Here is a 27602-nt window from a genome sequence, read left to right on the forward strand (position 1 = left end):
CAAACTAGAGATACCACCACAGAGAAGGCCTAGACAGAAGGCTTAGAGTGGCAAAGCCTGGAATGGACAATATCCTCTCTTCATTTCTGTGATCAGATTATTTTATCATCCGTCACACCTCTCCCCTAGAACCGATACTACAGTGCAGTGTGAGGCAAGATGGCGGTCGGAAGAGGCCGTACCTCGCACCATTCTGAGAGCCCAATGGCAGATAAAGCTTAAGTTAATGCTGTGGTGGACAAGTTAATTCACGGGTCCGACTATATTGGCCTAACGGAATGCTAACAGAATGCTAGCCGAGAAGTAAAGAGAGGAGAGAACTGGGAGAGAACTATGCGATCAGACCTTATCTGCAGCGTTCTGACTCCGCAGACTTCGCAGGGGCGGTATCTCCAGATGGTGGCGGCTTGCATTGGTCTGACGGTGCTTAGCTCCCGTAATCTTCGGAATATATTCCTGGCGCTTACAGGTCGTTTGGTGATCTCTGCTTCAGCGCCTCAGGGTCAGTATACCGGCAGTAATTGTGGAGGTGGTGGTGGTGAGACGGCTTCCTGCTCAGCAACGAATCCCACGGATCCAGCGCTGGTGCAGGTGGAGCCGCTAGCGAAGGGAGAGGCAGCGGACTCGTGGGAAACCACAGAGAGCACACAGAGCACGCTGAACACTGTGAGCACGGAAATGGCTCCAAAATCAGCAGCAGTATCAGCTAAGGCGAAAGCAAGACTCGCTCTGAAGACCCCTTCTGTGGCGAGATCACCGGTAGCAGAAGGAAACCATTTGGCAGCTACACCAACTCGGGAACAAAGAGGAGAAAGTACCGGTGCCGGTGCAGGAAACAAGTTATTATATGAGAAGAAGAAGGGAGGAACAACGACAAGACCAACTGGTCCCATGGTAGTGGATCTCCTGAGAGGCAATGACAGCAAAGCGCCGGAGGCAGCAGCAGCTGAGACCAGAGGGGGGGGGAAGAATACAAAGCAGGTACTGAACACACAGGCACGCAGAAGGGCCTCCGACTCACAAAGCGAACATGTATCCCTTGTTAAAAAAGGTGGGGGTGGACCTGAAATAACACTAAGCCATGACGAGGCTAGGGCTCACCCCACGGATGCTAATATTGTTGAAGATAACACCACTGTGAGAGCAGATGATGCTGAGAAAGTAGATAATGTTAATAATGCGGTCAACACTGTTACTGAGGCCCCACTTCAGACAATACCGCAAGTAGAGGCAGAGATTGAGGAGGGAGGCCTATGTGGTGGGGGAAAACCAGAGAAGGAGCTGGATTTCTATTCTGTCTCAGATGGGTGGGGGAGGGGGGGAGTGGTCTGATGAGGTTACAGACAGTAGTAACCCAGAGGCAAGTGACAGCGAGCTAGAACTGGATCTCTTAGAGGGCGGAAAATCCGGGACTGTCCAGAGGAGAAGGAAAACACGATAGAAAGAGCTCTCATGAGACTATACCCCCTCAGTCCAACTTACAGGCACCCCAGAGATGGGAGTGAAAGGAGGAGAGACAACTGTTGCTGCGCCGACACTAGAGACTATCATGCAGTCGATAGCTGCTCACCGTGAGGAGACCCGACAGGACGGCCGGAAGGCTCAGGCGGCAATGAGGAAACTACAAGAGTGGTACGAAAGCTGTCCAAAACGTGTAGCACATTCAGGGAGCGGATGACTGATTTGGAAACACGGATCTGTACCGCAGAGTCAGACTTGGCATGTACCCAGGAAATGGCCAAATCACAGGAAGCACAGATAACTGATATCCAGTGAAAACTGGAAGAACATGAGAACCGCCAACGGCGGAATGACTTACGCGTTCTGGGTGTTCCTCAGGTGGTGGAGGCGGAGGATGCCCGCAGATATGTCATTGATTTATTTAGAGAATCGCTCCCTGAACTCACGGACTGGAACTGGTCATTAGAAATTCAGCAGGCGCATAGGGTACCTTTTGTGCACAAGCAGCCAGCCAGAGTAGGGTCTTTCCCATGAGCTATATTGGTTTACTTCGGCAGCGTCCTGCTACGACAAGCAGTGTTTGAGAAGGCAAGGCCCGAGGCAATATGTACTAGGAATGGGGTCTTATATTTTGTCCGCCTGACTTCTGCCATACTACCGTTGAAAGACGGTGGAGGCTGAGGCAGATGATAAAACCATTCCAGGATAAAAAGGCTCTGGCGTTTTTTGAATAACCCTGCAAAATTAAAGGTTAACTGGAATGGGCAAACAAGCTTTTTTCTGTCCGAGATAAAAGACAAGGAATACCTGGACAGCCTAACATCATGAGAAGGGTCGGAAAAGATTGAAAATAGAAATTGATGCCTTCTTTTGCACTTTGTTCTTGGGGGTTCCCTCTCTTTAATTTATCTTCCTTTGCCTCTTGTTCTCCCTTTCTTCTCCTTTGAAGGCAAACTAATTAAGGTATCAAGGAAGGCCATCTATTGTAGCTACACAGAATAGTTTGAATTAAAATGATGGTTTAATTACGGGCACTCGGGCTGGTGCGATGCACTCATCACACACAGACATATGTGTGAGTGTCTCTCGGAAGTGATGTGGGTGTTGGGGAGTGGGGAGATGTGGGGTTGGTGGGGAACAGGGGGTACATTTGGGAAAAAACACAGAAGAAATCGGTAAAAGTGGACAGTTAAAAGACAGATATATAACTCACAAAAGTGGTTTAAATGGGAAAATGCTACAGAAAATTAATGGGAAATGAGGACCAGTACGAGTACTAGCGATGGCTGGAACTGTCAGAACTGTTTTAAAATGGGGAGAATAAATATCTGTTCAATAAATGTGGCAGGACTTAATGATGTAGCTAAAAGGGGTAAACTGGGGGAGTTTGCAAAATTAAATACATTTGCCATCATCTGTCTCCAGGAGACCCATCTCCCCTGGGACAAAGGCATCTGATGGTGACACAGGGGCATAACCTATTGGTAGCCACATCACCAACTTAAGCATAAGCAGCAGATAAGCTTGGCAGGTGGGCCATAGCTGAGCTAGGACTGGGCCCCACTATATGTTCAATCTATGGGTCAAACTATGACGATCCCCACATTTTCGAGGATCTTGAGGTAGAATTGGCAGCATGGCCTACACCCCTCATTCTATGTGGAAATTTGAATGTTGCTATAGATCCATTAAGTGGTGTTAATAACCAAGGGAGGTATCAAGGGCGGAAACCAAGGGTATATAGGGCACTTACATCACTTATAAAGAGTCATGGATTAGAGGACATGTGGCAGGCCCCAAAAATAATTCTGAGTTTGGGTAGCACTTATTCGTTTCCACATAGGAAATATGTTTGGATAGATTACTTCTTTACTACAACAGACCTCCTCAAAAAGGCTAATATAAAAATCCTACCGAAGGTTATATCGGATCACAATCCATTAGTTCTAGGGGTGGAAGTCTTAGATGGCATTAAAAATAGGGCAAAATGGACTTTAGATAAGAAGTTATTAGTCAACAGGGAATACGTCGCGCATATTAGAAAATGGGTAATCGACTACTTTGATATCAACAGGTATAGTGCCTCAAGAATAATAGTTTGGGCTCGTTTAAAGCAGGTGTGAGGGGAGAAACTATTAGCTAGCTATGTGGCTGAAACTCGAGCACAACGTAGGCTGAAAAATCAGGAACTAATGCGAAGGTTGAAGGTAGCAGAGGATGAGCACTCACTTTTAATTAGGCAGGGGAGAGAGACAATGCAGAGTCAGGAACAGATACAGACTCTTAAGGCAGAGATTAATGGGTGGCTTGCACAAAAAGCAGGAGAGGAGTTCCAGTCCCACCGTAACAACTCATACAAGAGCGGAGAGTTAGTTGGGAAGAGACTAGCCCTTCGCACCAGGCAAGAGTCAGTGCAGAACCAAATCTTAGCTATTAATAGGGGGGCGTGGAGTATACTGATCCGGAAGGCATGGATAAAACTTTCCAAGATTACTATCAAGTGTTATATTCTGAAGAAGCTGGTAGGGAGGAAAGTATTACATTAGATGATATCAGACAGTTGATGACAAAAGAAGACCTGGGGGAAGTTTTAAATGAAGATCTAAAGGACGAATTGGGATCAGAGATCTCACAAGAGGAAACTGAAATAGCAGTACAGAGTCTGGCCACAGGAAAGGCCACAGGCCCCGACCAAATACCTCTTGAGCTATACAAAATATTGGGCAAGACAATAATACCCCTCTTATTAGATCTGTTTAAAGGGATCCAATACAATGGAAATATTCCAGAGTTATGGAAAGAAACCATAATCGTTGTCTTTCCGAAAAAGGGGAAACCTCCAGACAACCCAGGGTCATATAGACCAATATCTCTAATCAATACGGACATAAAAATTTACTCCAAGATCTTGGGGACTCGGTTAGGAAGGGTTATTGGTCGTCTGGTCTCTCCGTGGCAACATGGATTTATACCAGGGAGGCAAATAACTGACCACATCCGGAGAGTAATCTCATGTCAGAGACGGGGGGTCAGATGGCCATGATCCTTCTGGACGCCGAGAAGGCGTTTGATCATGTAACATGGGAATTTTTGTGGGGGATTCTGGAGCCAAGGGGGTTTGGTCAGGGATTTATAAGAGCGATTAGAACAATGTATTGTGAACCAAAAGCTCAGATACATGTAATGTGCAACGAGTCCGGGGAGGTCTTAATCCGCAGGGGAACCCGGCAGGGGTGCCCCTGTTCACCCATTTTATTCGCTCAATATATCAACTCTTTGCAGAGAAGCTGCGGGCAGTTAAAATCAAACCTATTTGTACTAGGGGGTATCAGACAAAAATTCTAGCTTACGCGGATGACGTGGCAATTGTAACATCAGACCCCAAGGAGGCGCTAGATGAGATTACTATTATAACAGGGAGGTTTGGCAGGCTCTTAGGGTATAGCCTGAATAGGGAAAAAACTATTGTAGTCTGCACACAGAACGTGGAATTTGAGGATGCAAGGCGAGCAGAATCAGCAGTCTATCTAGGGGTTCGTGTCACGGCAAAAGTGGATAGGATAGTTAAAGCAAATTTTGACCCATTAATTAAAACTATAGCTTTGGAATTAAAGAGGGTCGATGGGCTTCATTTGTCAATCATAGGGAGGGGTAATTTTCTGAAAATAAGCGTTTTGCCGAAATTTTCATACCTGTTCAGGTCAATTCCATTAGTTCTGGATGACACCATACTTAATAACATCAACTCTATGCTTTCTAATTTTGTGTGGCAGTACGGTAAGATAAGGAATTTGCTGATATTGACACAAGCCCGAGGGGGGTTGGCAATCCCAAACATTACTTTATATTACTGGGCAGCTCTGCTACATCAAATATCTTTCTTATTGAAGCTGGATAGAACAGACGGTGAAAGAATCCCTACAATATTTGAATTAGCAGTAGGAAAAGAAGCCGCGGGGCTCCTCTTAAAACAAGTGGAGCACAGTTACTATAATAAAGTCCGGTTTAAGATCATAAAGAGTGCTTGGTGTATCTGGAAAAAGATATTAAAATGTATGGGAATCCCTAGAGTTACACAATATACGCCCCTATGGCATGGGTCACTCTTTTTGAAGGACACATATGATAGTATGAGACAGGAGTGGGAGAACAAAGGTATAACTACAGCTGGAGAGTGTTACGGTGGAAAACAGCAGCCGAAATTCGGGGATCTACAACAAGAGTTTGGGATACATCCTAATCAGTTTTTTAAATTCGTACAGGTTAGGAGTATCCTTACAGCATATAGTCCCAGGGTGATGATCGGGAAGATTCCCCTGATGGATTTAATCAGAACTAAGTCTTGTAGAATCAGGGGGCATATACAATCTTCTTTTGGCAGAGATGCCGCATGATTTATAAAAGAACGAGGCATCATGGGCAGTAATACTGAACCATCCAGATGTAGACATCTATAGGAGTTTAGAGTTAAATTCGGAAATCTTTTTAGCTTCAAATTTAAAAGCGCAGCTATATAAGACTATATTTAACCTGTATTTTACTCCGGCGAAGCTCTTTTCACGAGGGGAAAAGAGAGGATGTTCGGTGTCCTAGGTGTGGGGTGGGCCCGGCCACATTGATACATATGTTTTTCGATTGTGATGAAGACCCTTTTAAAATCTGGGATTGTGGGCTTCTGGAGATCCCTATTTGGTAGCAATCTTGAGTTAACTGCTACATTGGCAGTCCTGGGGTATGACAGCTCTCTCAGTTGCAATACGGAACAAGAACATTGCCTGTTTTTGGGCACAGCTATATACCGAATAATGATGGCTGCAAGATGGAAGGATAAGGAATCTCCCACCTTCCAGATGTGGTTAGCCAGACTTTTGGGAGTCTGGAAACAGGAGGCAGCCCTTTATGCATGCAGAGGCAGCAAAGCTAGAAGCCGTGGGATAAAAACACGGGCCTGCATTGCAAAGTGGAACGGAGAGGCTGGGGGGGGAGCAATAATAGCAAAATGTACAATAAGGAGTAAAATAAGTTTTCTGTATGAATTAAGCATGTAGGTGTCCACTTTTTAAGATATACATCCAAATCAAAGTTTTTTTTTCTTTTCTCTAGAGGAGAATCTCTCTGTATTCTGATATGAGCAAAACAAGCAATGTTTATATTTCTTGGGTCCTACATGAATACAGGATTCCACATGCAGTAGATTATGTACATGCCGGTTTGCTTTATTTTTTGTCTTTTGTTGTTGTTTGGTGCTAATTCTCTTATAGTGAAATCGCGTATCATATCTGTACTATTGATTCTCATTCGGTGAAACACTACGAAATTATGTATTATATCTGTCTCTTTTGGAAAAATGTCTTCTCTGGTGTGAATAATAAAAAAAAAAGAAGAAAAAAAAGAACCGATACTACACTACTAACCAATCCTGAGTAGCAGGAGCTCGGAAGTTATGCAGCAAATTCAACTGATGTGTCAGTGAGCCAATGTATGAGGGTGAGTATATGCACAATATGGTCAAACGTACGAATATAAGTAATGAACTGTGTCACAGCATGTAGAGTTAAGGGTGCCCAATGAAGAAAGACAGTAAACAAAAACAGTATTTTCAGTGTTTAGAATCAAGAGAAAGTTACTCATCTGGAACACTATTTCACCACCATCCTAATCTAGATTGAGAGGAAATTTAAATATTTTCAACGACAAGTTGGGAATACGCAGTTAAAAACCCCATGGAAAACATGTAACATGACGTCCTCAAAGTCCTGCAGTTAGGCTGATTTCTGCTTTCAATTGAGCCTTCTCCTCTTACACACCACCATCTACAATTCTATCACTATGCACCATCAACATAGCATCTCAAGAAAGAGGGGGTGCATGGGTCCATCAGCCTCTCTAAATTAGATCGCTAGAGAAGCACCCTTGCCGCTAAAATTCTTCTCCAGCACGGTATGTTTTTTCAATAGATCGACATTATACTGAAATACTAAATAAGGCACATAAAAGGTAGGAGGGAGAAGTAGTTCCTACGCAAAGACACCATCATCGTTCTCCAGGCACAAATCACCCCCTATATTCAAAGATAATGCCTGGGATCGTGGCAGAGATGGTCCCCCTACATTGAAAGACAGAGATAAATCCAAGTCACCCTTGAAAGCGTAACCCTATTGCGACAAAATGGCGTTCTGCTGCAGTAACCCCATACTTTTTGCCTGGCTTTTGATGCAACCTTGACTGTGGAGTACTTGGACCCTGCTATCCAGGTGCCCAGTACCAGTGTTATTTCCCTAAAAGTGATCCAAAATTGTCCCTTCAGGACCCCCTGTAAGTTCCTAGTAAAAGGTACATGGGTACCTAGGGCATTTGGACTGAAAAGGGTGCCCTAGTAACCTCTCACCTAGGTCATGCAGACTGCCACTGCAGCATGCATGGCCTGGTGCAGACAAAGACAAGTTGGCATGACGCACGCTGCCTGATTGTCATGCCAACTAACACTGACTTAGATACAGGTAAGGCGCCTCTCTAGCAGGCCTTACTAGCCCTAAAGCAGGGTGCACTATAGCACAGGCGTGGGCACATCTGCAAGAGCATCTGCAAGAGCAGATGTGCCCCTACAATATTAGGGTCCATTCCTTAGTATTTCTAGTGCCAGGGAAGCCCTAGAGAGTACAACGCTGGGAACTTGACGACTCAAGTTCCTCAGCACCATGATGGTTTCACTGAGACCAGGGGTGTTTAGTACCAAACAACTCCTTGTATTAAATTCACACTGATGTCAGTCTGAGATTTATTAAACCATGTACTCAGAGGGCAGCTCAGAATTGCCACCTACAGACCCTGGTGTGGTCACTGACTGGTTTTAGGCAGCCTGCCACACAGACATGTTTCTTGACCCCTGGGTGGAGAGTCTCTGCTCTCTGGGGCCTCAAGCTATGCACATCTTGGGCGGAGGCATCACACCTTCTCCCCCCAGGATGAGCAAAGAGCTCAAAGGTGAAACTTCAAAGGCATGCCACCTTTGTAATGCGATCGCCAGCCTCTGCTGCTAGCAGCAGATGTAGCCCCCGGTTTACAACCCCACTTTGGGTGGGAAAACTTAAAAAGACTGGGAGGTGTGCCCACCTTTGTCAATTCCACCCCTCAGGTGGAGGAGGCGAAGTTATGCACACTTTCAGTCCCCTTCATCTTGAAGATGATGAGACTCTTCCAATCAGGAGGTGGCATAATAGAGAGTTTAGTCACCCCTGGTAAGGTGCCCATTTCCCCTACCCGCTAGTGCCCTAAAACGCCCCCCTAAATCTAGTATTTAAGAGGCCAGTCCAGGTGGCCCATCGACCCAGAATAGTTTCCCCTATCGATCCTGTCCTCAATTCCAGCCTTTACAATAAAGGCCAAAAAGTCTAATCTCCAAACTCTACAGATTCAGCTCTTTCTGGGGTTAATTCTCAATGCCATTGCCGGCAAAGCTTACCCCAACCCCAAAGAGAGCTAGTCTTTGAAGGTAGCAAACTGCTGCCTCTTTTTAAGCCACATAATCTCCCAGTCACACAAGTGATGCGCGCATGGTCAACTATAGGATCTAGTGTTAGAAAGGGCTACTACCCATCGCTCTCTAGAGTGGTGGAACAGCAGCAGTCTGTTGCAGGCCAGGCCCTCCGCAGAGCCTTCTCCTCAACTGATCATTACCACGCATGCATCACGTTTTAACTGGGCGGGGGGCACATTTACATAGCATGACAGTTCATAGTATGTGGTCACCCCAGTAACCGGGATTTCACATTAACTACCTCGAACATCTCGTTATTTACCTAGTTCTCAAAGCCTTCTTTCAGAATATTCAGGGCAAAGTACTGCTATTAAATCAGACAACAATAACCCCATGTACTACCTACGTGAACAGGGCAGCATTCAACACTGCTTTCAGCACTGGCTCAAAAGATTTGGCATTTAGAGATTAACTATTGAATACACCGCTTGGTAGAGTACTTGCTAGGACTGAACAACAGCTTTGTAGAACTGCACCGCAGGACTCATCAACAAGTCCATCAGCACAAATTAAGCACTGCCTATACCTGTTCTTCCAGCGCAGAGGGTTTACATAAATAAACCTGTTCCCCACACACAAAAATGCAAAATGCCAAAACCTTGCCTCCAGGTTTCCACACCTACAATCTTATGGGCAATGCTCTATGGATCAACTGGTCAGGGATATTTGTTTGCGCTATTCCTCTTCTCCCACTCCTTCTAGACATGGTAAGGAAGATATGGCAAACTTCTCTTACCCTCCTATTGGTGGCTCCCACATAGGCCAGACAACGTCATTACTAGAGATATTGGTTAAAATTCACCAAAAGGCTGGGCCTACTCATTCAGGAGCAAGACAGGATCAGACACAAAGGCCCCAGAGAATTCAATCCAGCAATTTGGCACCTAAGGTCTTAAGAATTTGGCTGCCTTAGTACTACAATAATGTATGGATCGCTAAAAAGAATACCACAGGTCTATTATTAGAGTCTGCTGTGCCACGAAATGCAAAGGTTTGTCCACTATTGCACCTCCAGACATCTTAATCCCCTCAAACCCGTCTGTCCAAGACGTTGTAGGTTACTTGCTTCACCTACAAAAGTTGGAGTTGGCACATCCTTCCGTAAGACTACACCCTGTTGCTATTGCTGCAAACATGCACAATTGGTAACATTCTTCACTCATTAGGAGGCTTTAAAGGGGTTCTCTCACACAGTGTTCCACCAACCCATGTGGAACCTTAATGCAGTCCTTGCAAGATCTATGGGTCTCCTGTTTGAACCACTGCATTTTTTACCCAGTACAGTTCAGTCTTAGGAAAGGTATCCCTTCCTTGTAGCGATGACCTCTGTTAGACACAACAATAAGCTTCAGGTTCTAACTTTACAAGACCCTTTCTTCCAGGTTTATACGGATATAGTTGTCTTTATGGACTAACCCCACGGTTCTTCAAAAGGTTGTCTCCCCTTTCCATCTCGACCGGACAATTGAGATACAAGTATTTTTTCCTAAATCAGATTTTACAGCATAGAGAGCTCTTCATACAGCTTCACACGTTAGATTAGATGTTAAAGGAGCTCTAATGTACGACATTGAGAGAACAAACCTTTTTTTTTTTTTAACTCAGCAGTTTTTCCTCACTTTTACTAAACCTCAAAAAGGAGACAATGCTTGGATTTGGATAGGTTTCCTTAATGCATTTTTGCAGCGAACAGAGGATGGATTTTGTTAATATTTCAATCCGATGGAACTGCCTAATTATACGCATCCTCTCCTTTGATCAGAGGTTAAACTACACCACCTGCACCTGAGCAAAATTACCATAGATTGTTATGTCTTCTTTGATTAAAAAAGGAAAATGCAGAACATAACTATGTTGATAGCATATCACAAGTCCTGGTTTAGGCCTCAAAGGGTGCTGAACTTGAGTCAGTGAATATCTGGGCAAGGGACTCGTACTTTATAATCCTTAACCTCTCAGCAACCTAAGATACTATCAACTACAAAAGTAAGTTGCCAAGTAGAAGAGTATATATCCATACTCTGAAAGCAATTAAAAACAAAACCTAGAAAGATGTTTTTTTTTCACAGAAGGGATTCCAATATTTATTCAGAAGAAACATTTTGCCACTGCCCCTTCCTCAACCATCTACCTCTCCCAGGATAATACACAAAGAGAGCCAAATAAAGTGCTTTGCTTGTTTATGAATATATCCATGTAGAAAAAAGAAATTCCTCACCGTCACTAATGGCCAAGATCTTGGCCACGTAAGTGCCATTGACTACATATGGTGATTCACGGTCTGGTATTTTTGCTAGTTTGATCTCAGCAGTATTAGGATCAACCAGAAACCAATTGTCTGGGTCCGATTCCTTTGCATATCTGTGGTGAAATAAAACAGTAATTATTTACTACAACACGCACCTATGATGATATAAATGCAAATTCTCCTTATATATTTATTTATGGAGCTTCATATAGCACAAACTAGGCCCGAGGGCATCCGAGCGCTTTACATAGAAGACACAAAGTTACACATAGGGTAAGAAATGCGTTACTTACCTGTAACTGCAGTTATCCAGTATTAGTGTCTTTCATAGATTCACATGCCTGAATCATTCCCCGTCGTCGAGACGGGAGCCTCCGGTATATAAAAAAGTAATGTCCTAGAGACATACATAGAGAGAATAGGCCTAAAGGTCTCACCTTAGTAGCCTATCCACGTCCTTTTGTAGGAAGGACCAAACAGAGCAGGCCCCAAGGGTCCCACCTTGGTGGCCTATCTGGGTCCTTTTGTAAAAAAGGACCAAATAAAGTGAAACAGCCAATCAGCTACTACCTCCTTCTAGAACCTTCCTGTCAGGAGCCCAAGTCTCTCAGATTTTCGTACGCACCAAGCTAGTTAGGCGTAAACTCCTTAGAGAGAAAGGTGAGCCCTGCCAGGGGAGGCGGGAGGGTGCATGTGAATCTATGAAAGACACTAATACTGGATAACTGCAGTTACAGGTAAGTAACGCATTTCTTATCCAGTATTTGGGTGTCTTTCATAGATTCACATGCCTGAATCAGAGTAGCGAGCAATACATAAAGCACATTCTGTGTGAACATCAGGTACAAGCATGTAGATAAAGCATATCACATGACCATAAATCACAAAATGCAATGCAATATACATACAATAAGAGAATGTGCATACCCGTAAAGGATGGAGGGATGTAGTAGGGCTCACCTTACTGAAATAGATGGCGAAGCACTGCTCGGCCCACTGCTGCATCCTTCATCAGCTCAGTATCCAGGCAGTAGTGCCTGGTGAAGGTGTGCGGGGACTTCCACGTCGCCGCTCTGCAAATGTCCAATATCGGCACTCCAGCGAACAACGCTGCCGATGTGGACATGGCTCTAGTCGAATGAGCTTTAACACGTGAGTCTAAAGGTCGCCCAGCCTTGTCGTGACAAAAGGTGATCGCAGAAGAGATCCATCTTGAGATGCTCTGCTTCGTCAGGGGCATGCCCAGTCTTGGTCTACTAAAGGCAATAAAGAGCTGTGTTGACTTTCGAAAGTGTCGTGTCTTATCAATGTAGAATTTAAGGCACCTCTTCAGATCTAGAGAATGTAGAGTTCTTTCGGCTGCCGTGGTAGGATTCGGAAAGAACGATCTAAGCACCACTGGTTCGTTAAGATGGAAGTCCGAGGGGACTTTTGGAATGAAACGAGGGTTAGTCCTCAGAATTACTCTGTCCTCTCGAAATTGAAGGAAAGGATCCTGAACAGATAGAGCCTGCAATTCACTGACCCTTCTAGCAGAGGTTAGTGCCAGGAGGAGGGCCGTTTTCCAAGATAGGAACTTGATGTCTGCCTTATGGATGGGTTCGAAGGGATGCTTCATTAGTTGATGAAGAACCACATTCAGGTGCCACGATGGAGGAACAGGTCGCGGTCGTGGAAAGGACCTATATAAACCTTTCAGGAATTGTTTGATGAGTCTGTCCGCCCACAAAGAAGGGCCCGTAGCCGTTCTCGTGAACCTTGAAATTGCTGCAAGATGCACTTTGATGGATGTATGCGCAAGGCCTGATTGCGCAAGATGTAACAAGTATGGCAGCAGCTGTTGTGGAGTGGCATGGAAGGGATGCAAGCCATGATCCACACACCAGGAACAGAATCGCTTCCATTTTAGTGAGTAGGTTTTGTTAGTGCTGACAGCTCTAGCTTTTGCAAGGACATCTCTGCAATCCTGCGGGATGCTCAGGTGGCTGAACTCGCGGTATTCAGGAGCTAGGCTGACAATTTCAGAGAGCTCAGGTTCGGGTGGAGAACCTGCCCTTGAGACATCGTGATCAGGGCCGGAAACTGCTTCAGGCGAAGAGGAGGCCGGGCAGATAGGCGATGAAGTTCCGTGAACCAGTGCTGCCTCGGCCAGGCTGGAGCAATGAGGATCAGAGTGCAGGGTTCCGATTTAATCTTTCTGAGGACCCTGGGTATTAGTGGGAATGGCGGAAAGGCGTACGCAAAGACGTTGCGCCATGCGATGGAAAATGCATTCCCGAGGGTTCCTGAGTGGTGATGCCTGCTTGCGAAGCTTGGGCATTTGGCGTTCTCTCTGGTGGCAAAGAGGTCTATGGCGGGAGTGCCCCACTCCTCGAAGATATGGTTCAGCACCTCCATGTCCAATTCCCATTCGTGGGAAGGAGACGTCTCTCTGCTCAGTGCGTCCGCCAAAACGTTGTCCTTGCCCGGGACATACTCCGCTTTTAATTCTATGCTGTGTTGTAGAAGCCAATTCCAAATTCTTTGCGATTCTCTTGATAATGAGATCGAACGTGTCCCCCCCTGTTTGTTCAGGTAATGCATCGTCGTGGTGTTGTCCGTCCTGACGAGCACCGGGGATTGACGAATGCGTGGGAGAAACGATTGGAGAGCTAGGAAAACTGCTCGTAATTCCAACAGATTGATATGCAGTTTTGTTTCTTGTGTCGTCCATTTCCCATTGATTTGTAGTTCCTGGAGGACTGCCCCCCAGCCTTCCAGTGACGCATCCGTAGTTATTACATGCGGCTCCGCTGGGAGTAGGAATGGCAAACCCTTCGACAGATGGCGGAGTGACATCCACCATTGCAAATGGTTGATAATGGGTCGAGTGACTCGTATGCGGTCCTCGAAAGAACCTGTGGCTTGCGTCCATTGTCTTGTTTGTGCTTCCTGAAGAGGACGCATTTTCAGACGGCAGTGCGGAATGAGCAGTATGCATGAAGACATCATCCCAAGGAGGGACTTGAACGTGCGGACTGGGAGAGTCTTCCTCGAAGCCACTGCCTTGGCTAAGGAGATGAGTTTGTTCTTTCTCTCCCGAGAGGGGAAAGCTCTGACCCGCTCCGTATCCAGAGTTGCTCCAAGGAACGTGATGACTCTGTTGGGTTCCAGAACCGACTTTGCGGCGTTGAGGGTCAGTCCCAGGCGGTGGAAAATATCCAGACAGGCGCTGGAGGATGAGGCTGCGCCGGCCTCCGTCGGTGCCTTCACCAACCAGTCGTCTAGGTATGGAAACACCTGGTGGCCTTGCTGACGAAGGAACGCTGCCACTGGAGACAGGCATTTCGTAAATATCCTCGGGGCCGATTTGAGACCGAATGGAAGGACACGAAATTGGTAGTGGTGTCCTGCCACCGCAAACCTGAGGAACTTTCTGTGTCCTTTGAGAATAGGTATATGGTAGTAGGCGTCCTGAAGGTCTAAAGACGTCATGTAGTCCCCTTCCTCCAGAAGACCCAGGATTTCTTGCAAAGTCACCATACGGAACGATTGTTTCTTTAGGAACACGTTGAGTGCCCTGAGATCCAGGATCGGTCTCCACTTCTTTCCTTTTTGGTGGATTAGGAAGAAGTGGGAGTAGAAACCTTGATTCATGTGGGCCCGTGGAACTTTCTCTATCGCTCCCTTCTGCAACATAGAAGTTATTTCCTGAAGAAGTAATCGCAGGTGCCTGTGCGAACGGTGGCACGGAGGTGTTGTTGGGGGAGTAGAGGTGAATTCTAGGGAATGTCCAAAACGAATGAGTTGGAGAACCCAACGATACGTCGTTATGGATTGCCAATTTCGAAGGAAGTATGTTAGTTTCCCTCCAAGTCTTAAAGAATGTAGTGGTGGAGGGGCTAGCCAGGGAGACAAGTCATTGTCTGTTGCCAGCAGGCCGTTTTTGTCCCTTTCCTTTGTAATTGGATCTGCCATAGGAAGACTGCCTTCCCTGTTGGGGTTGTCGCTGTTGAAATTGCGGCTTGGACTGTGAATACGAGTACGAAGACCGATTCTGAAAGGAACCTTTGTATGAAGGTTGTCCTCTTCCCCTTTGGCCACGAAAGGACTGGGACCGAAATTGTAGAGTACCCAAAGCCTTGGCGGTATCCGTGTCCTTTTTAATGGTGGTAAGGGCCGTATCAATTTGTTCACCAAACAGATGCTGGCCATCGTAAGGCATGTCCAAGATCCTGGTTTGCACCTCCTGGCGGAAAGTGGTGGCCTTGAGCCAGCCCTGTCGCCTCAGGACTGCAGCTCCCGCCAGTTGCCGAAAGCCAGTCATGGCGGCATCAATGGCACAGTCGATAATTTCTGAGGCAGAGGTTTGTCCCTCCAAAAGAAGTGAATGTGCCTCTTCTCTGACATCTTCCGGCAGATTTGACAGATAGGGCGCAATGTCCGCCCATAGTTGGCGATTATAACGGCCAAGTAGAGCAATAGAATTAGCCACTTTAACAGTCATAGCTGATGTGGTCGTAAACCGTTTGCCCACGGCATCCAGTTTCTTACCCTCTTTATCCGGTGGCGTCGATAAAGGCGAGGCCGGATTCCTTGAGTTCTTCTGCGCCGCCTGAGTCACTACGGAATCTGGTTTGGGGTGACCAGTCAGGCATACCGGCGCCGTTGATGTGGCTTTATATTTCTTATCAAGCCTGGGCACCACCACCTGTACAGAAGCGGGTGATTGCATGATTTGCTTGCCCTGCTTCCAGATGTATTCAATAATTGGTATCGACCTTGAAATTTTCTTTGTGGGCTCCTTAAAGTCATAAAGGAAACATTCTGTCTCCTGAGATTCCATGGACATGTGGAATCTCTTGGCAGCCCGCTCCATGATGTTGTGAAAGCCACCGATGTCTGCAGGTGGAGACTCCGAAGTCTGTGGAGCTGGAGAGGCTGGAGAGTGTGCCACATAGTCTTGATCAGCGTCAGGGTCCGATTGGTCGTCATCCACTTCCCCTTCCTCTTGTTCTCGTTCTTCTTCCTCAGATGAGGAAACAGTTTGAATGGGCACCTGTGTCTGTGGAATGACCAGAGGAGTGGGTCTATGGCGAGAAGAAGGTGTTGGCGCCTGTGCTGGTGTTGGCGCGGAATGCTTCTCCGGGAACCTTTCCTTATAATCCTTAATAAGGTATTGCAGGTCCGAGACTATAGAAGCCGGAAGGCACACCATAGGAGTAACCTGAGACTGAGGCGGAGGGTGGACCTGTTGTTCAGGAAGGTCTTCCTCCTCTTCCGGCTCCTCATCTGTGGTTTGACATTTCAGCACTAGATCCGACGGGCTAGTAGCTTGCGTAAAGGAGTCCTCGTCCGACTCCTGACCTTGTAGTATACAGGCAGGTGGTAGTTGTTGTATCCTGCCTGGTGACGTCTGACTCGGCGTAATTGGCTTTTTAGTAATTTTTACCATGACGTGGCTCACTTGCGGTGGAAAGGCATCCATAGCATGGGATAGGAGTGCAGACTCCTTCCATGGTCCTGTAGATGGCAATGCTGGAGTCGACGGTGCCTTGGTAGGCATTTTCGTCGACGAGAAGTTCGTCGTCGTCGACGGTGGTTGTGACGACGATGTCTTCATCGACAGCAGCTTCGTCGACGGTAAGGTCCCCATCGTCGACGGTGCACTCGCCGTCGACGGTTTTCCCATCGTCGACGGGATGATCTTCGTCGACGAGATTTGTTTCGTCGACGGTGCCGACTTCGTCGACGGGGTCGTCGTCGATGACTTCGACGATGGTCTCGTCGTCGACGATGTTGTCGTCGTCGTCGACGGAGTGACCGGAATGGTCGACGACGTAGGTCTGCTCGACGACGACGAAGGCGTCATCCTCGTGGTCGAGGAGTAGGCCGACGATGCCGTCGTCGTCGACACTGTCGTCGTCGACGTCGAGACAGTTTTCTGTGCCGAAAGCACCGTAGATGTCGTCGTCGTCGCCAGGACCAGTGGCACCTTCCTGGAGACAGGTGGGTCCTTGACAGACACAGATGGCTTGCCCTCTGAGGACTTTTTAGAAGTCTTCATAGGAGGGGTGTCTGTGGGGCTAGGGGAAGAAACCCTTGGCCTCTTCAAAGAAAATTGGGACGCTCCGGACCCACTCTCACCTTCTGATGCCAAGTCAGCAGTCTTGGTCTTGAGCCTGTTGAGCCACAACAGAAGTCGACCTTCCCGGTCCTTGAGGGTCTTGTTAGAGAAGGTCCGGCAGATTTTGCATTCCTTGGCCTGGTGGTGAGGGTAAAGACAATATAAACATCTATCATGTTTATCGTCGATGTGAAGCCTCTTCTTGCTGCAGGAAGAACAGGCCCTGAACAGACCTTTCTTCTGACCTTCAGACATGCTCTGAAAAGATTAATAAGTCGTTTTATGAAGAAAATAAGTTTCCTGAGGAGAGCTCAGGTGGAGACTCCCTAGCACAACGTGCGGTAGAAAATCTGAGAGACTTGGGCTCCTGACAGGAAGGTTCTAGAAGGAGGTAGTAGCTGATTGGCTGTTTCACTTTATTTGGTCCTTTTTTACAAAAGGACCCAGATAGGCCACCAAGGTGGGACCCTTGGGGCCTGCTCTGTTTGGTCCTTCCTACAAAAGGACGTGGATAGGCTACTAAGGTGAGACCTTTAGGCCTATTCTCTCTATGTATGTCTCTAGGACATTACTTTTTTATATACCGGAGGCTCCCGTCTCGACGACGGGGAATGATTCAGGCATGTGAATCTATGAAAGACACCCAAATACTGGATAAATACTGTTACATATTGACTGTCGAAAGACAAGATCCAGGCAATTACATGTGTTTCAAATAAAATGCAGGCATGTACAGCAAAGACCGACTAACATCAAGATATGTTTGTTGGCATAACGCGTGAGCATAGATAAAGGCTAACTAGGGTACAGTGTAACTATCTGCGATGTTGGCGGGAGTGTGCATGAGGCCAATAAGCACAAAACAGCATACTACAAAGTTGATTGGCAACAATGCAAATCGGGACTTATCTAAAAAAATAACGCTATCGATCCTTCACCGGAGGACTGATAATTACAGGTTGTTCCCATTCTTATCTGTCACCGAGTCCGAATGAAGACCCGCTGATGAGGCTTTAACTGTCCCCTATACCTTTCGCTGGGTCGAAATGTTGACACTTTACAATCCCTCGATTAAATAGTTGGTCCATAAAGGGGCAATTGTAATGGAGGCAACTACCCTTTTTCTATGAGATCACATTTATCCTGCAAAATAAATGTAACAGACAGGCTTCCCTGTAACGATTATGATATATGCATAAGGTCTATTCGATACGTTTGTTCTGTATTTGAAAATTTCACACACAGGCTCTCTTTGAGCATCATCTTTCTCTTATTCTTCTATCTGGAGTAACCACATGTAAATAATGTAATTATACTGTCAAATTGCATATATAAAAAATTCATGCATGTACTTCTTTGTGTCATCAGAATTTGTATTATTATATACACACTTCCGTATTGATAGAAGCAATATCTTACTGCCTACCTCAAGGTTGATGAGGCTGATTTAGACAAATGAAAGTAGGATAAGCTGATTAGTTGAGCCTTGTATTTTCTATTGCCTCTCCTACAGGATCACTGTTATTGGATATTACTAAAGTATAGAAGAAGCCACCCTGTGAGCCAAAATCAGTTTCTGACACTATTTCGGTACTCCAACTACGCATGTGGAGAGGAACTGAAACAGCACTTCGAGTGACAAATAAAGCACATGACATGTTTGCATACCATGGGATCCTAACTAACTCATTAGCGGAGGAGGGTGGGCCATGAGGTAATTGGCAGAAGAGTATTATCTACCAGAAATACTATTACCAAGAATAAATGACATTTGCATCTGATGGATACATCTACCTGCAGACTCTTCACTTTATGAGCATATCCAAAAACTACAACTCAGTAGGAGGTGGTATTGAATATTACTGGTTAATCAAGGTAGTAATGAAACACAGCTTGAGCAAAATACTTATCATTAAAAATTTGAGAGGTGAAGCATTATTGCTTGGGAATAATAAGCAAAGATGACCGTGAAGTCATCTGGCAAATGACAGCCACCAGAACGGCTCTGCACAGACCCATGGATTCAACAATGGCTTGAGATTCAACGGGAACGAATGCCCTCTGGAGTTTCTTTCTTGGCTAAAGCATAGCAGATCTTGATTTAGAGGATGGCGTAATACAACATTAGTGAGACTGGTCATGCCATGCCATTCTTAACTCTGGTAAAGCCCATAAATAGCTGATCGTCCACTCTGTCCTGACGAGTAAGGCTGATGTAGTGGGACAACACACATCTGGGGTCCAGTCTACCCACTGGTGTGGTAGGAAACCAGTAAATCAAACTTTTAGTAAATTTGCCACTAGAGTTAATCGAAAGAGGGACTGTTGATCAAGAAGGCAGACAGGGCCACCAGACAGCTCTGAATTGTAGCCACCACCAAATCCGCGAGTGCAAGGAATAACGCAAACCACAAGAAGTCAGAAAGGCAAGATTTAAAGGGGTTAACACCAGCCCAGTCAAACCATTGAACAAAAGTGGTCCATTGACCTGCACATATGAATTTTGTAGTGCAGTTACTGGCCACAGGATGTCTGTGACTTCATCAAGAAGACAAAGGGATGCTAGCTGGCACCGATCAATTTCAATGCTTGAAATTGAGATATAGGGTACTGCGGTGGAGGTCAAGACAGCAGGTCCTCTGCATGGGAGAGGCAGCCAGTGACTGAGTACCACCAAAACGGCCTAACAGCTCCTCCATGGCCAGACTGGGGCAATCGAATCAGCATTGCTTAATCTTTCCACACATTTCAAGAACTTCTGACAGAAGTGGAATCAGCGACTGCATGCACCAAGGGCCTCAAGACCAGCTGAACCTGCAGACAGCCCCCAGGAAACCATACAAAGGGAGGAGTATGACTCAAAACTGAGGCAACTTCCTATTCTTGCCTGTGGTGCAGAGGTACACAAACGGAAATCCCAACCTGGAAAATATCACAGTTTTTGCTTAAGGATGCAGTTTTGACTTGTGATTCTCCAGTGATAACTCACTAACCTGGTTAAATGGTATGTGTGTACATTTCCTGCATTGTATTAGGTGCCTCTGTATTGGCTATTACCCTGAAAGTTTTCAAAGGAGGATTGGCATTGGCTGTACTTCTGCTGATTTGTCAGATGACCAGGACTGCCGACCCAGACAGGACTAATGCGACTTGCCTATTTTGCTTGAGAGGCATGTTGGTCTCTGACTAAAAGTGGACAGTTGTTGGTGCCTGTAATATACAAAGCATCCTGCAAGGCTCGCTTAAACTTCATCTTTACCTAAATAGCTTTTTGAGAAGGTCTTGAACACAGCAATGAACTGCTTTGTCTTTTTCTTCTTGAAATTCAATTCAATTCGATAATCAGTCTCTGAATCCTTAGCCTACAAAAACATTATGTTGATGAGCAACGCTGGAATGGCTACATAGCATGCAGATATATCATTAGGCAGGTGTGTTGTGTGGCTCATGGGGTAACTGTGGACGGTTGGAATGGATTCTGTATTGGCCTGGTACCGCGTCCCAAGGCTGGCAGCCCCTGTTGTTACTTGAGGCCAAAAGACATGACATAGGGAGCTGGAAGAACACTCAATATCTGCAGCATGGCCTATTGGTAGGCCTCAATGTGCTGCGTGGTTGAGGATGGCTCGGGAATCTGAGCACATTGGGAACAGCAGAGGAATCTGCTCAGTGACTAGCAAGAGAGGCTTGCATCTTCACACCCTTCTGCATTCTCGCTGAAGTTGGAGTGGCAGGACAGGGTCGAATGTTGCTTGAACTTTTTTTGAATGTGTTTGGACTTGGACTTACTTGAAGACTGAGTGAGAACTGGAATGGTCGCAGGACGTCCCGATATCTGGACTGAGTCTGGGCCCTATGGAAAGGCAGCAATTTATTTTGCTATGAGTCGCACAGCTTCACATTCCGCTTACAAACCGCCTTTGGATTGAGAAGTGTTCCCTTCTCAAATGACTAAGAGAGTTGTGTCCCACTGCACGCCCCATGAAGATCTATGACAGACATCGGCTTCCTGCAGTCTCAACACAAGTTGAGTCCTGTTTTATTTTGGGGAGAGGTTGTCTAGCACACTGTATGAAGTTTGGAAGTCATCAGAAAATTGACACATTTAGGAATGGGGCTACATTGAAAGGCACAGAAAGAAAGGAACCGACATCAGTGCACAGGAGTGCTGCTTATATATGGCTTTGCTCTGTCACTTCCAGGGAGATATAGAGCCATCTTGGAGCCGCATAGCGCCGCCAAACAGCAGGCAGGAGGACCACAATGAAATATCTCCTTATCTATCTGGCGCCTGGGCATTTTTTTAGGGTGAGGAATCTGTGGTTACAAGTATTTATCAGAAACCTTTCACTCTTCTGATCATTTGTTTATAGATATTGGTGATTTAATTTAAAATTCATACTTTGGCAAACCTGGCACATTTTGATCATATAAATGCTGTATATATAAGATAAAGGAGTTAGAAACCCTGATATTTGAAGCAGATTTATTTGTATTTATTTTAACACACTATTTTATTGCACATGTAGTTGATCAGTCATTTTTAGCATTATTTTAGAATAAAACAAATAAAATGGCACTTGTGGATAGAGAGTGGCACAAGATTCAAAGTTAAACCCCTAAAAGCACAGGAATAAAAACCTACACAAACCTCCTTTTTAGGGTCACCAAGATACATTGTGGATCCCTACAGTAAGCATTATAAAATCAGCTATAACTGGAACATAATGCAAAAATGAATATATACAAAATAAATGCAGTGTTATCAATCGGCTATTAAAAAAATCCACACAGCAAAATTTGATCTCTTACCTGACATTCTTAGCATTTTGTAAAGTGTCTCCATCAGTTGCTGGATAACTTCCAATTATCTGATACTTTGTGGTGCTCTTTTTATTTTCACTTACAGAAAAAGATTTTCTTTTTGGCCGGAACATAGGACCTTCAGACACGTTTTTTACCTTTACTTTGATTGGAACCGATTTTGCTCCACCACCGCCACCACCACCACCACCAGCAGCACCGCCACCACCACCACCACCTCCAGTACTGCTGCTAGTAGTAATCGAGCTATGATAAGAAGCCTTATTAGACACAACAACATTCAGTTCCATGTTTTGTAATTCTTCATAATCAACTTCCTAGAAAGCAAGAGAAAAGGGTTCATCAAAATTTCAACATAGGCCAGAAACATTCATAAAGTAGCGTATCTTTAGACATATTACATGAAAAAAGTACAAATGTTAAAAATAAGATTTTTTTCTCTCGTAAAAACAGCCCATTGGCTAATTGAAGACAAAGTTTCCACCTAGTTGTACAACGTGCATATATGAGGTACTGGACTAAAAGATGAACCCATCTCACTCTTTCCTTAAAATGTGGCATGTGCTATTTGAAATGCAGGATTTCTGCACTATGCTGCAGAGACCTTTCCCAATGGAACCCTTATTTCAGTAACTGTTCCATATGAAAGGGCTATCAAAACCAATTTTTTTTTACATATGATTTATCTAATATTAAAAATATCAGGATGAAAGCTGTCTAGATAGCTGTCGGAAACTGTGCCGCTGTGCTCTAGTATGTTTTTCAGCGCTGCCCTGAGCTTTTCCTCCAGTGAGCTCAACACTCATGTAGGTTCATTTAAGGTGCTCCATGTACAATTGATTTCTATTAATATCAGAAATGTGTGCTCTGGTGTAAATGGGACAACTGGAGTGTACCCTCATTGGCCTCTCAACACAGGCTACATCATGGTTGGGTGTGGAGGCTATGTCGCACAGTCCTTTTAACTGTACCCCTATGGTGAGATTGCATATAGTCTTTCCCCAGTACGGTCCAGTCAGTCACCATAACTGAGGTTCTTTGCCTTAACCATATCTGGGACATTGTGCTATTCTGTATGCAAGATGTGTGGCTCACAAGGAAAGGAGATGGAAGAGGAGTGCTGTAGTGTTTTTTCCAAACCCTGTGAACTGCTTGGAGGTCATGGGAATGGGTATTTTCCAAAACCTAAATGTGTGGTGGATGGGAGAGTATTTCGATTCGGTTATTTTGGAGAAATTCACCCCTCCCACACATCCTGCATTATGTTTAAATTGCATTTATATAGAGTCTGACGAGGTCCATCTGCCAAGGTAATGCATGCCTCAGTGTGAAGCAAATATACAATACTATCAAATATACAACTATTTGGTTGAACACATGAATTTGTTGCACAGAAGGAAGCAAGTAAATAACCTAGGTGTTGAGTTGATGAATCACCTTAAGTCAATGTCAGGATAAGCCTAAATCATCATCAACCCATTCTGTGACACTACCACGCTTGTTTTCCCCGTTCTTGAGTCCCAGTGGTACCCCGAGGCAATTGGTCTGCACTCCAGTAGCATAAACTCCAGTTTGGTTATCAGCAGGAGGTCATCCTGACTGTGAATCTGTTTGAGCCATCTTTTTAGTCAAACCAGCGCCAGTAATTCAGAACAAATCCGTTTCCACTTTGGACCAATGCTACCAAAGACCTTTGTGGAAGCCTTTGGTACCACGGATGTTCCCACTTCCATAAATCCTTGACTCCGTCTTGTAGATCCCAAACTAAAGGTAAAAAGGACAAGGCACACTTAGGCATTGCTGTGACGTGGATGTTCAGTCAATAGATATCCAGTCACTGGTGTTCAGTTAGGGGCTGTACCAGTGAGATGAAGTTCAGGGATCAGTTAAGGACTCAAATGGTCACTTTGTTTTTCAAGGGGATTGATGGAACTGTTGAGGCCCAAGACTTTGCGGGAAGTATCCTAGGTGTTTCGTTTGGGCATTTTAGAGCACCAAATATTTGGGGTGAAACCTTATATTCTGATCATAGACTACTCGTAGAGGTTACACATTTTGTTCTACCTTAGCCGTTAATCTAAAGTGACGGTGTGGGGAGCATCTCTGCAACTGCAGTGGCTTTTTAAATGATTCAGATGTTTCCATCACTGAATCCAATTCGACTTGTGAAGATTTTAGTTCGATGGGACAACATCAGTGAGTGGTCAGTAACATTTCTTGATTGATGGGTGAGACTAGAAGGCAGTAGCACATCCTCAAGGGATACAGATATGGCCATTGCAAAGCAAAAGGGGACTCATGGTATAGAGTGCTGTTAGGAACATCAATAGACAACTGATGTCATATTTTGGATGTGCTGAATGTATGTGCACCATATGAATTTATTACATTTCATGCCACAAGAGGAAAGTTCTCTTCAAGGTGACTGCATGCAGCGATTTTGATGGCTGGAATAACATTTTGGTAACCCTTTATGCTTCAATATCACCATAGGGTGTATCATTCTAATTGTCAAATTTGGGGAAATATGCAGGTGCTATTTACAACACAAGCCTGTCTGATCTAGTAGAAGGCTGTATAAAATTTGCAATTGGGCACCAATCTTACTATGTTACTCCACTAGCACATTCATTGTGACAAGTGAGAACAAGATTGAAGAGACCCTGCAAAAAATATACCTTAAATTGCTAATTTGTAAAATATAATTAGTAGTTGAATTGATATGTGTATTTAGGTAATTAATGTGGATGTGTACCCACCGCCCAATGTAAATATTTGTCTGGAGAAAAGATTTTAATGTCTTACTCAACTGTGCTCCAAATTGGTCAGGGTAATTAGCAATGACTCTGTGGACAAGCATGAAAATGAACCACTGCTATAGAGCAACACACTGCAACTTCAAATAAAATTTAATTTCAGGGGACATAATATTTGTGTTGATTGATAGATTAACATTTCAGCAAGGCAAAAGACCATGAATTTATCCAACTTGAGTATGCACCTGGGCATCAAGCTTGACACTTAACCAGTGGCCTCCAGTTCCTGCTTATTCCAGCCTGATCATGTTGCTGCCATTTGACCAATGACATTACCATTGCCCGGGTTTTGCCGCTCACTATTCTTCCCACCAACTGAAGCCCTGCCCATCCTAGGACCTACTTAATTCAGGCTGTGGGTGTAACAAAGGCACGCCCGTCTGCGCCTGGACTGCTACCAGCACCAGGAACCCTGACCCAACAACCATTCAAAACACAACCACATCCACCACTGGAGCCAAAGAACTCTGCCACTACTCCTCCGTGACCTCAAAAAAACATACCAGCAAACATGCTGCTGTCGCACATCCTTCAACACCATATTAGGTCCTTTCTCCTTTACCCATTGCAATTCCACCTGCGAAACCTCAGATGCAGACACTTCCACATCCAAACAACCGACGCACGCCATCACTCCACATTAACTGATTGCCATTCTCATCAAAATCTGATCCCTTGAGAAACACCACCAAAATCAGGGAACTCCTCAACAGCAGCACAACCAAAACATGGCTCAACCCAGCCTCCATCTGGATATAGTATCATTCATCCTGCCCGCCTACAAAAACATATTCTAGGACTGAACCCACAAACTAACCGGAGGACTCTCGATCATCTACAAAACACAATTGGCTGCACCACCTCTAAGGACTCTGACACCAACCTCATGGAACACATCCACTTCAAAATACGAACGGATCACAAAGCCATCCTTAAGATAACCCTCAGCTACCATCCCAAGCGGAATTCTGCAACGACATTGCAAACGTCATCACTCTCCTCTCTGTCAAATCAACCAACTACATCCTCCTCAGGGATCTCAATATCTAACTTGACGACACCAAAGACTTTAACCCCACATCCCTCCTCGACAACCTCTTACTGACAGCAGGCAACACCCTCAACTCTATTTTCTCCCTCAACAGGATCACCACCATCCACACGACCCCAATCGCATGGTCTGACCACTATATCATACATCTTAAGATACCCACCTACCAAGCCACCACACCAGAAAAACACCAAACTGCACCAAAACCCTACAGGAATGCTCACCCAAACACACTGAGAACCTTGATGTTGATACCAAGCTCTTCAATAAATGTCCCAGATGGTACAAAAACAACCTCAGGCAGTCCAAACACCACTTCAAACAACTTGAAAGAAAATGGAGACTTGACAAAAACACCATTGCAAGATCTACATACAGAGCCACCCTCAACATCTACCACCAACAACTACAAGACGCAGCAAAAAAGGCCCCAACTCTCAGACTCAAAGCCAGCTCCAACAAAGGCAAAGAACTCTCCAATCCCGCAACTGCCAACAATGACATCATTCCATCCCAAGCACTCTGCAACAACCTCTCAAACTTCTTCGAACAGAAGATTGCCAAGATCTACAACACATTGGACCCATAGCATAGCGATAAGAACTCCAACGCCCAGTCAGACCCTTCCTTCATCGCAAAACAGCAGCTAAGCAACTGGAAAGCCCTCTTGAACGAAGAAACCACCAACCTAATGAATGCCATCCATTTAGGAGCTCCCTCATACCCATGACCCCACTTCATATACAACCTTGGAAGAACAATCATCTCCTCTTTGCTGCAGCTATGGACCCATCTTGCGACTGCCTTTTTACAGCTAAAGTCATTGAGAAAGCCATCAATACCCAACTCGCAGTTCCCCTAGAACTCCATCAACTCAAACACAGCTCTCAATCAGGCTTTCGCAACAACCACAGCATAGAGACAGCCCTCACTGCTGCCACAAATGACATTAGAAGAATCCTCAATGAGGAGAACCAGCTGCACTCATCCTCCTCGACCTCTTCGCAGCTTTCTATATGGCTTCCCACAAGTCACTCATCAGAAAGCTTCAGTACTCTGGTATCTGGGGACCAGCCCTCACGTGGATATCCTCCTTCCTCACAGTCAGAACTCAACGAGTTAGAATTCCGCCATACACCTCAGAACCCAACAAACTGATCTGCAGAGTCCCTCAAGGATTGTCACTCAGCCCAACACTCTTAAATGTCTACATGATGCCCTTCGCAGACATCATCAGAGCCCACGGCATCAACATAGTATCCTACACCGACGAGACACAGCTCATCCTACCCTTACCAACTCAAACAGCACCATATTAGCAAACATCGCCAACTGCATGCGCAATGTCGCTGCTTGGATGAAAGAAAAAATGCTTCAAGCTCAACACAACCAAATAAAGCAAGTGTACATAATCACTTGGCCCTGCCCGCACTGCTGGGTGCAAAAAGTTTGCTCTATTAATTCTCACACAATCATATGACTTGACCTTCATTGTGACATTTTAATTCAACAACAAACTAAACTTTTCATACTATACAACAAAATCATTGTGTGCATAC

At 45.2% G+C, this 27602-nt stretch overlaps 1 protein-coding gene across 1 annotated transcript in view; it reads right to left on the minus strand.

Moving 5' to 3' along the window:
• DSG2 (desmoglein 2) overlaps positions 1 to 27602 on the minus strand; it is a 486965-nt gene that overhangs the window by 107520 nt on the left and 351843 nt on the right. Inside the window, exons 9-10 of the mRNA XM_078687378.1 lie at positions 22165 to 22493; positions 11217 to 11359 (exon numbers count right to left, since the gene is read on the minus strand). Of these exons, the coding sequence (XP_078543504.1) occupies positions 11217 to 11359; positions 22165 to 22493 (472 nt within the window). The remainder of the gene's footprint in view (positions 1 to 11216; positions 11360 to 22164; positions 22494 to 27602) is intronic.

Source organism: Lissotriton helveticus, chromosome 4_1 (genome assembly GCF_964261635.1).
Source record: "Lissotriton helveticus chromosome 4_1, aLisHel1.1, whole genome shotgun sequence".
NCBI lineage: Eukaryota > Metazoa > Chordata > Amphibia > Caudata > Salamandridae > Lissotriton > Lissotriton helveticus.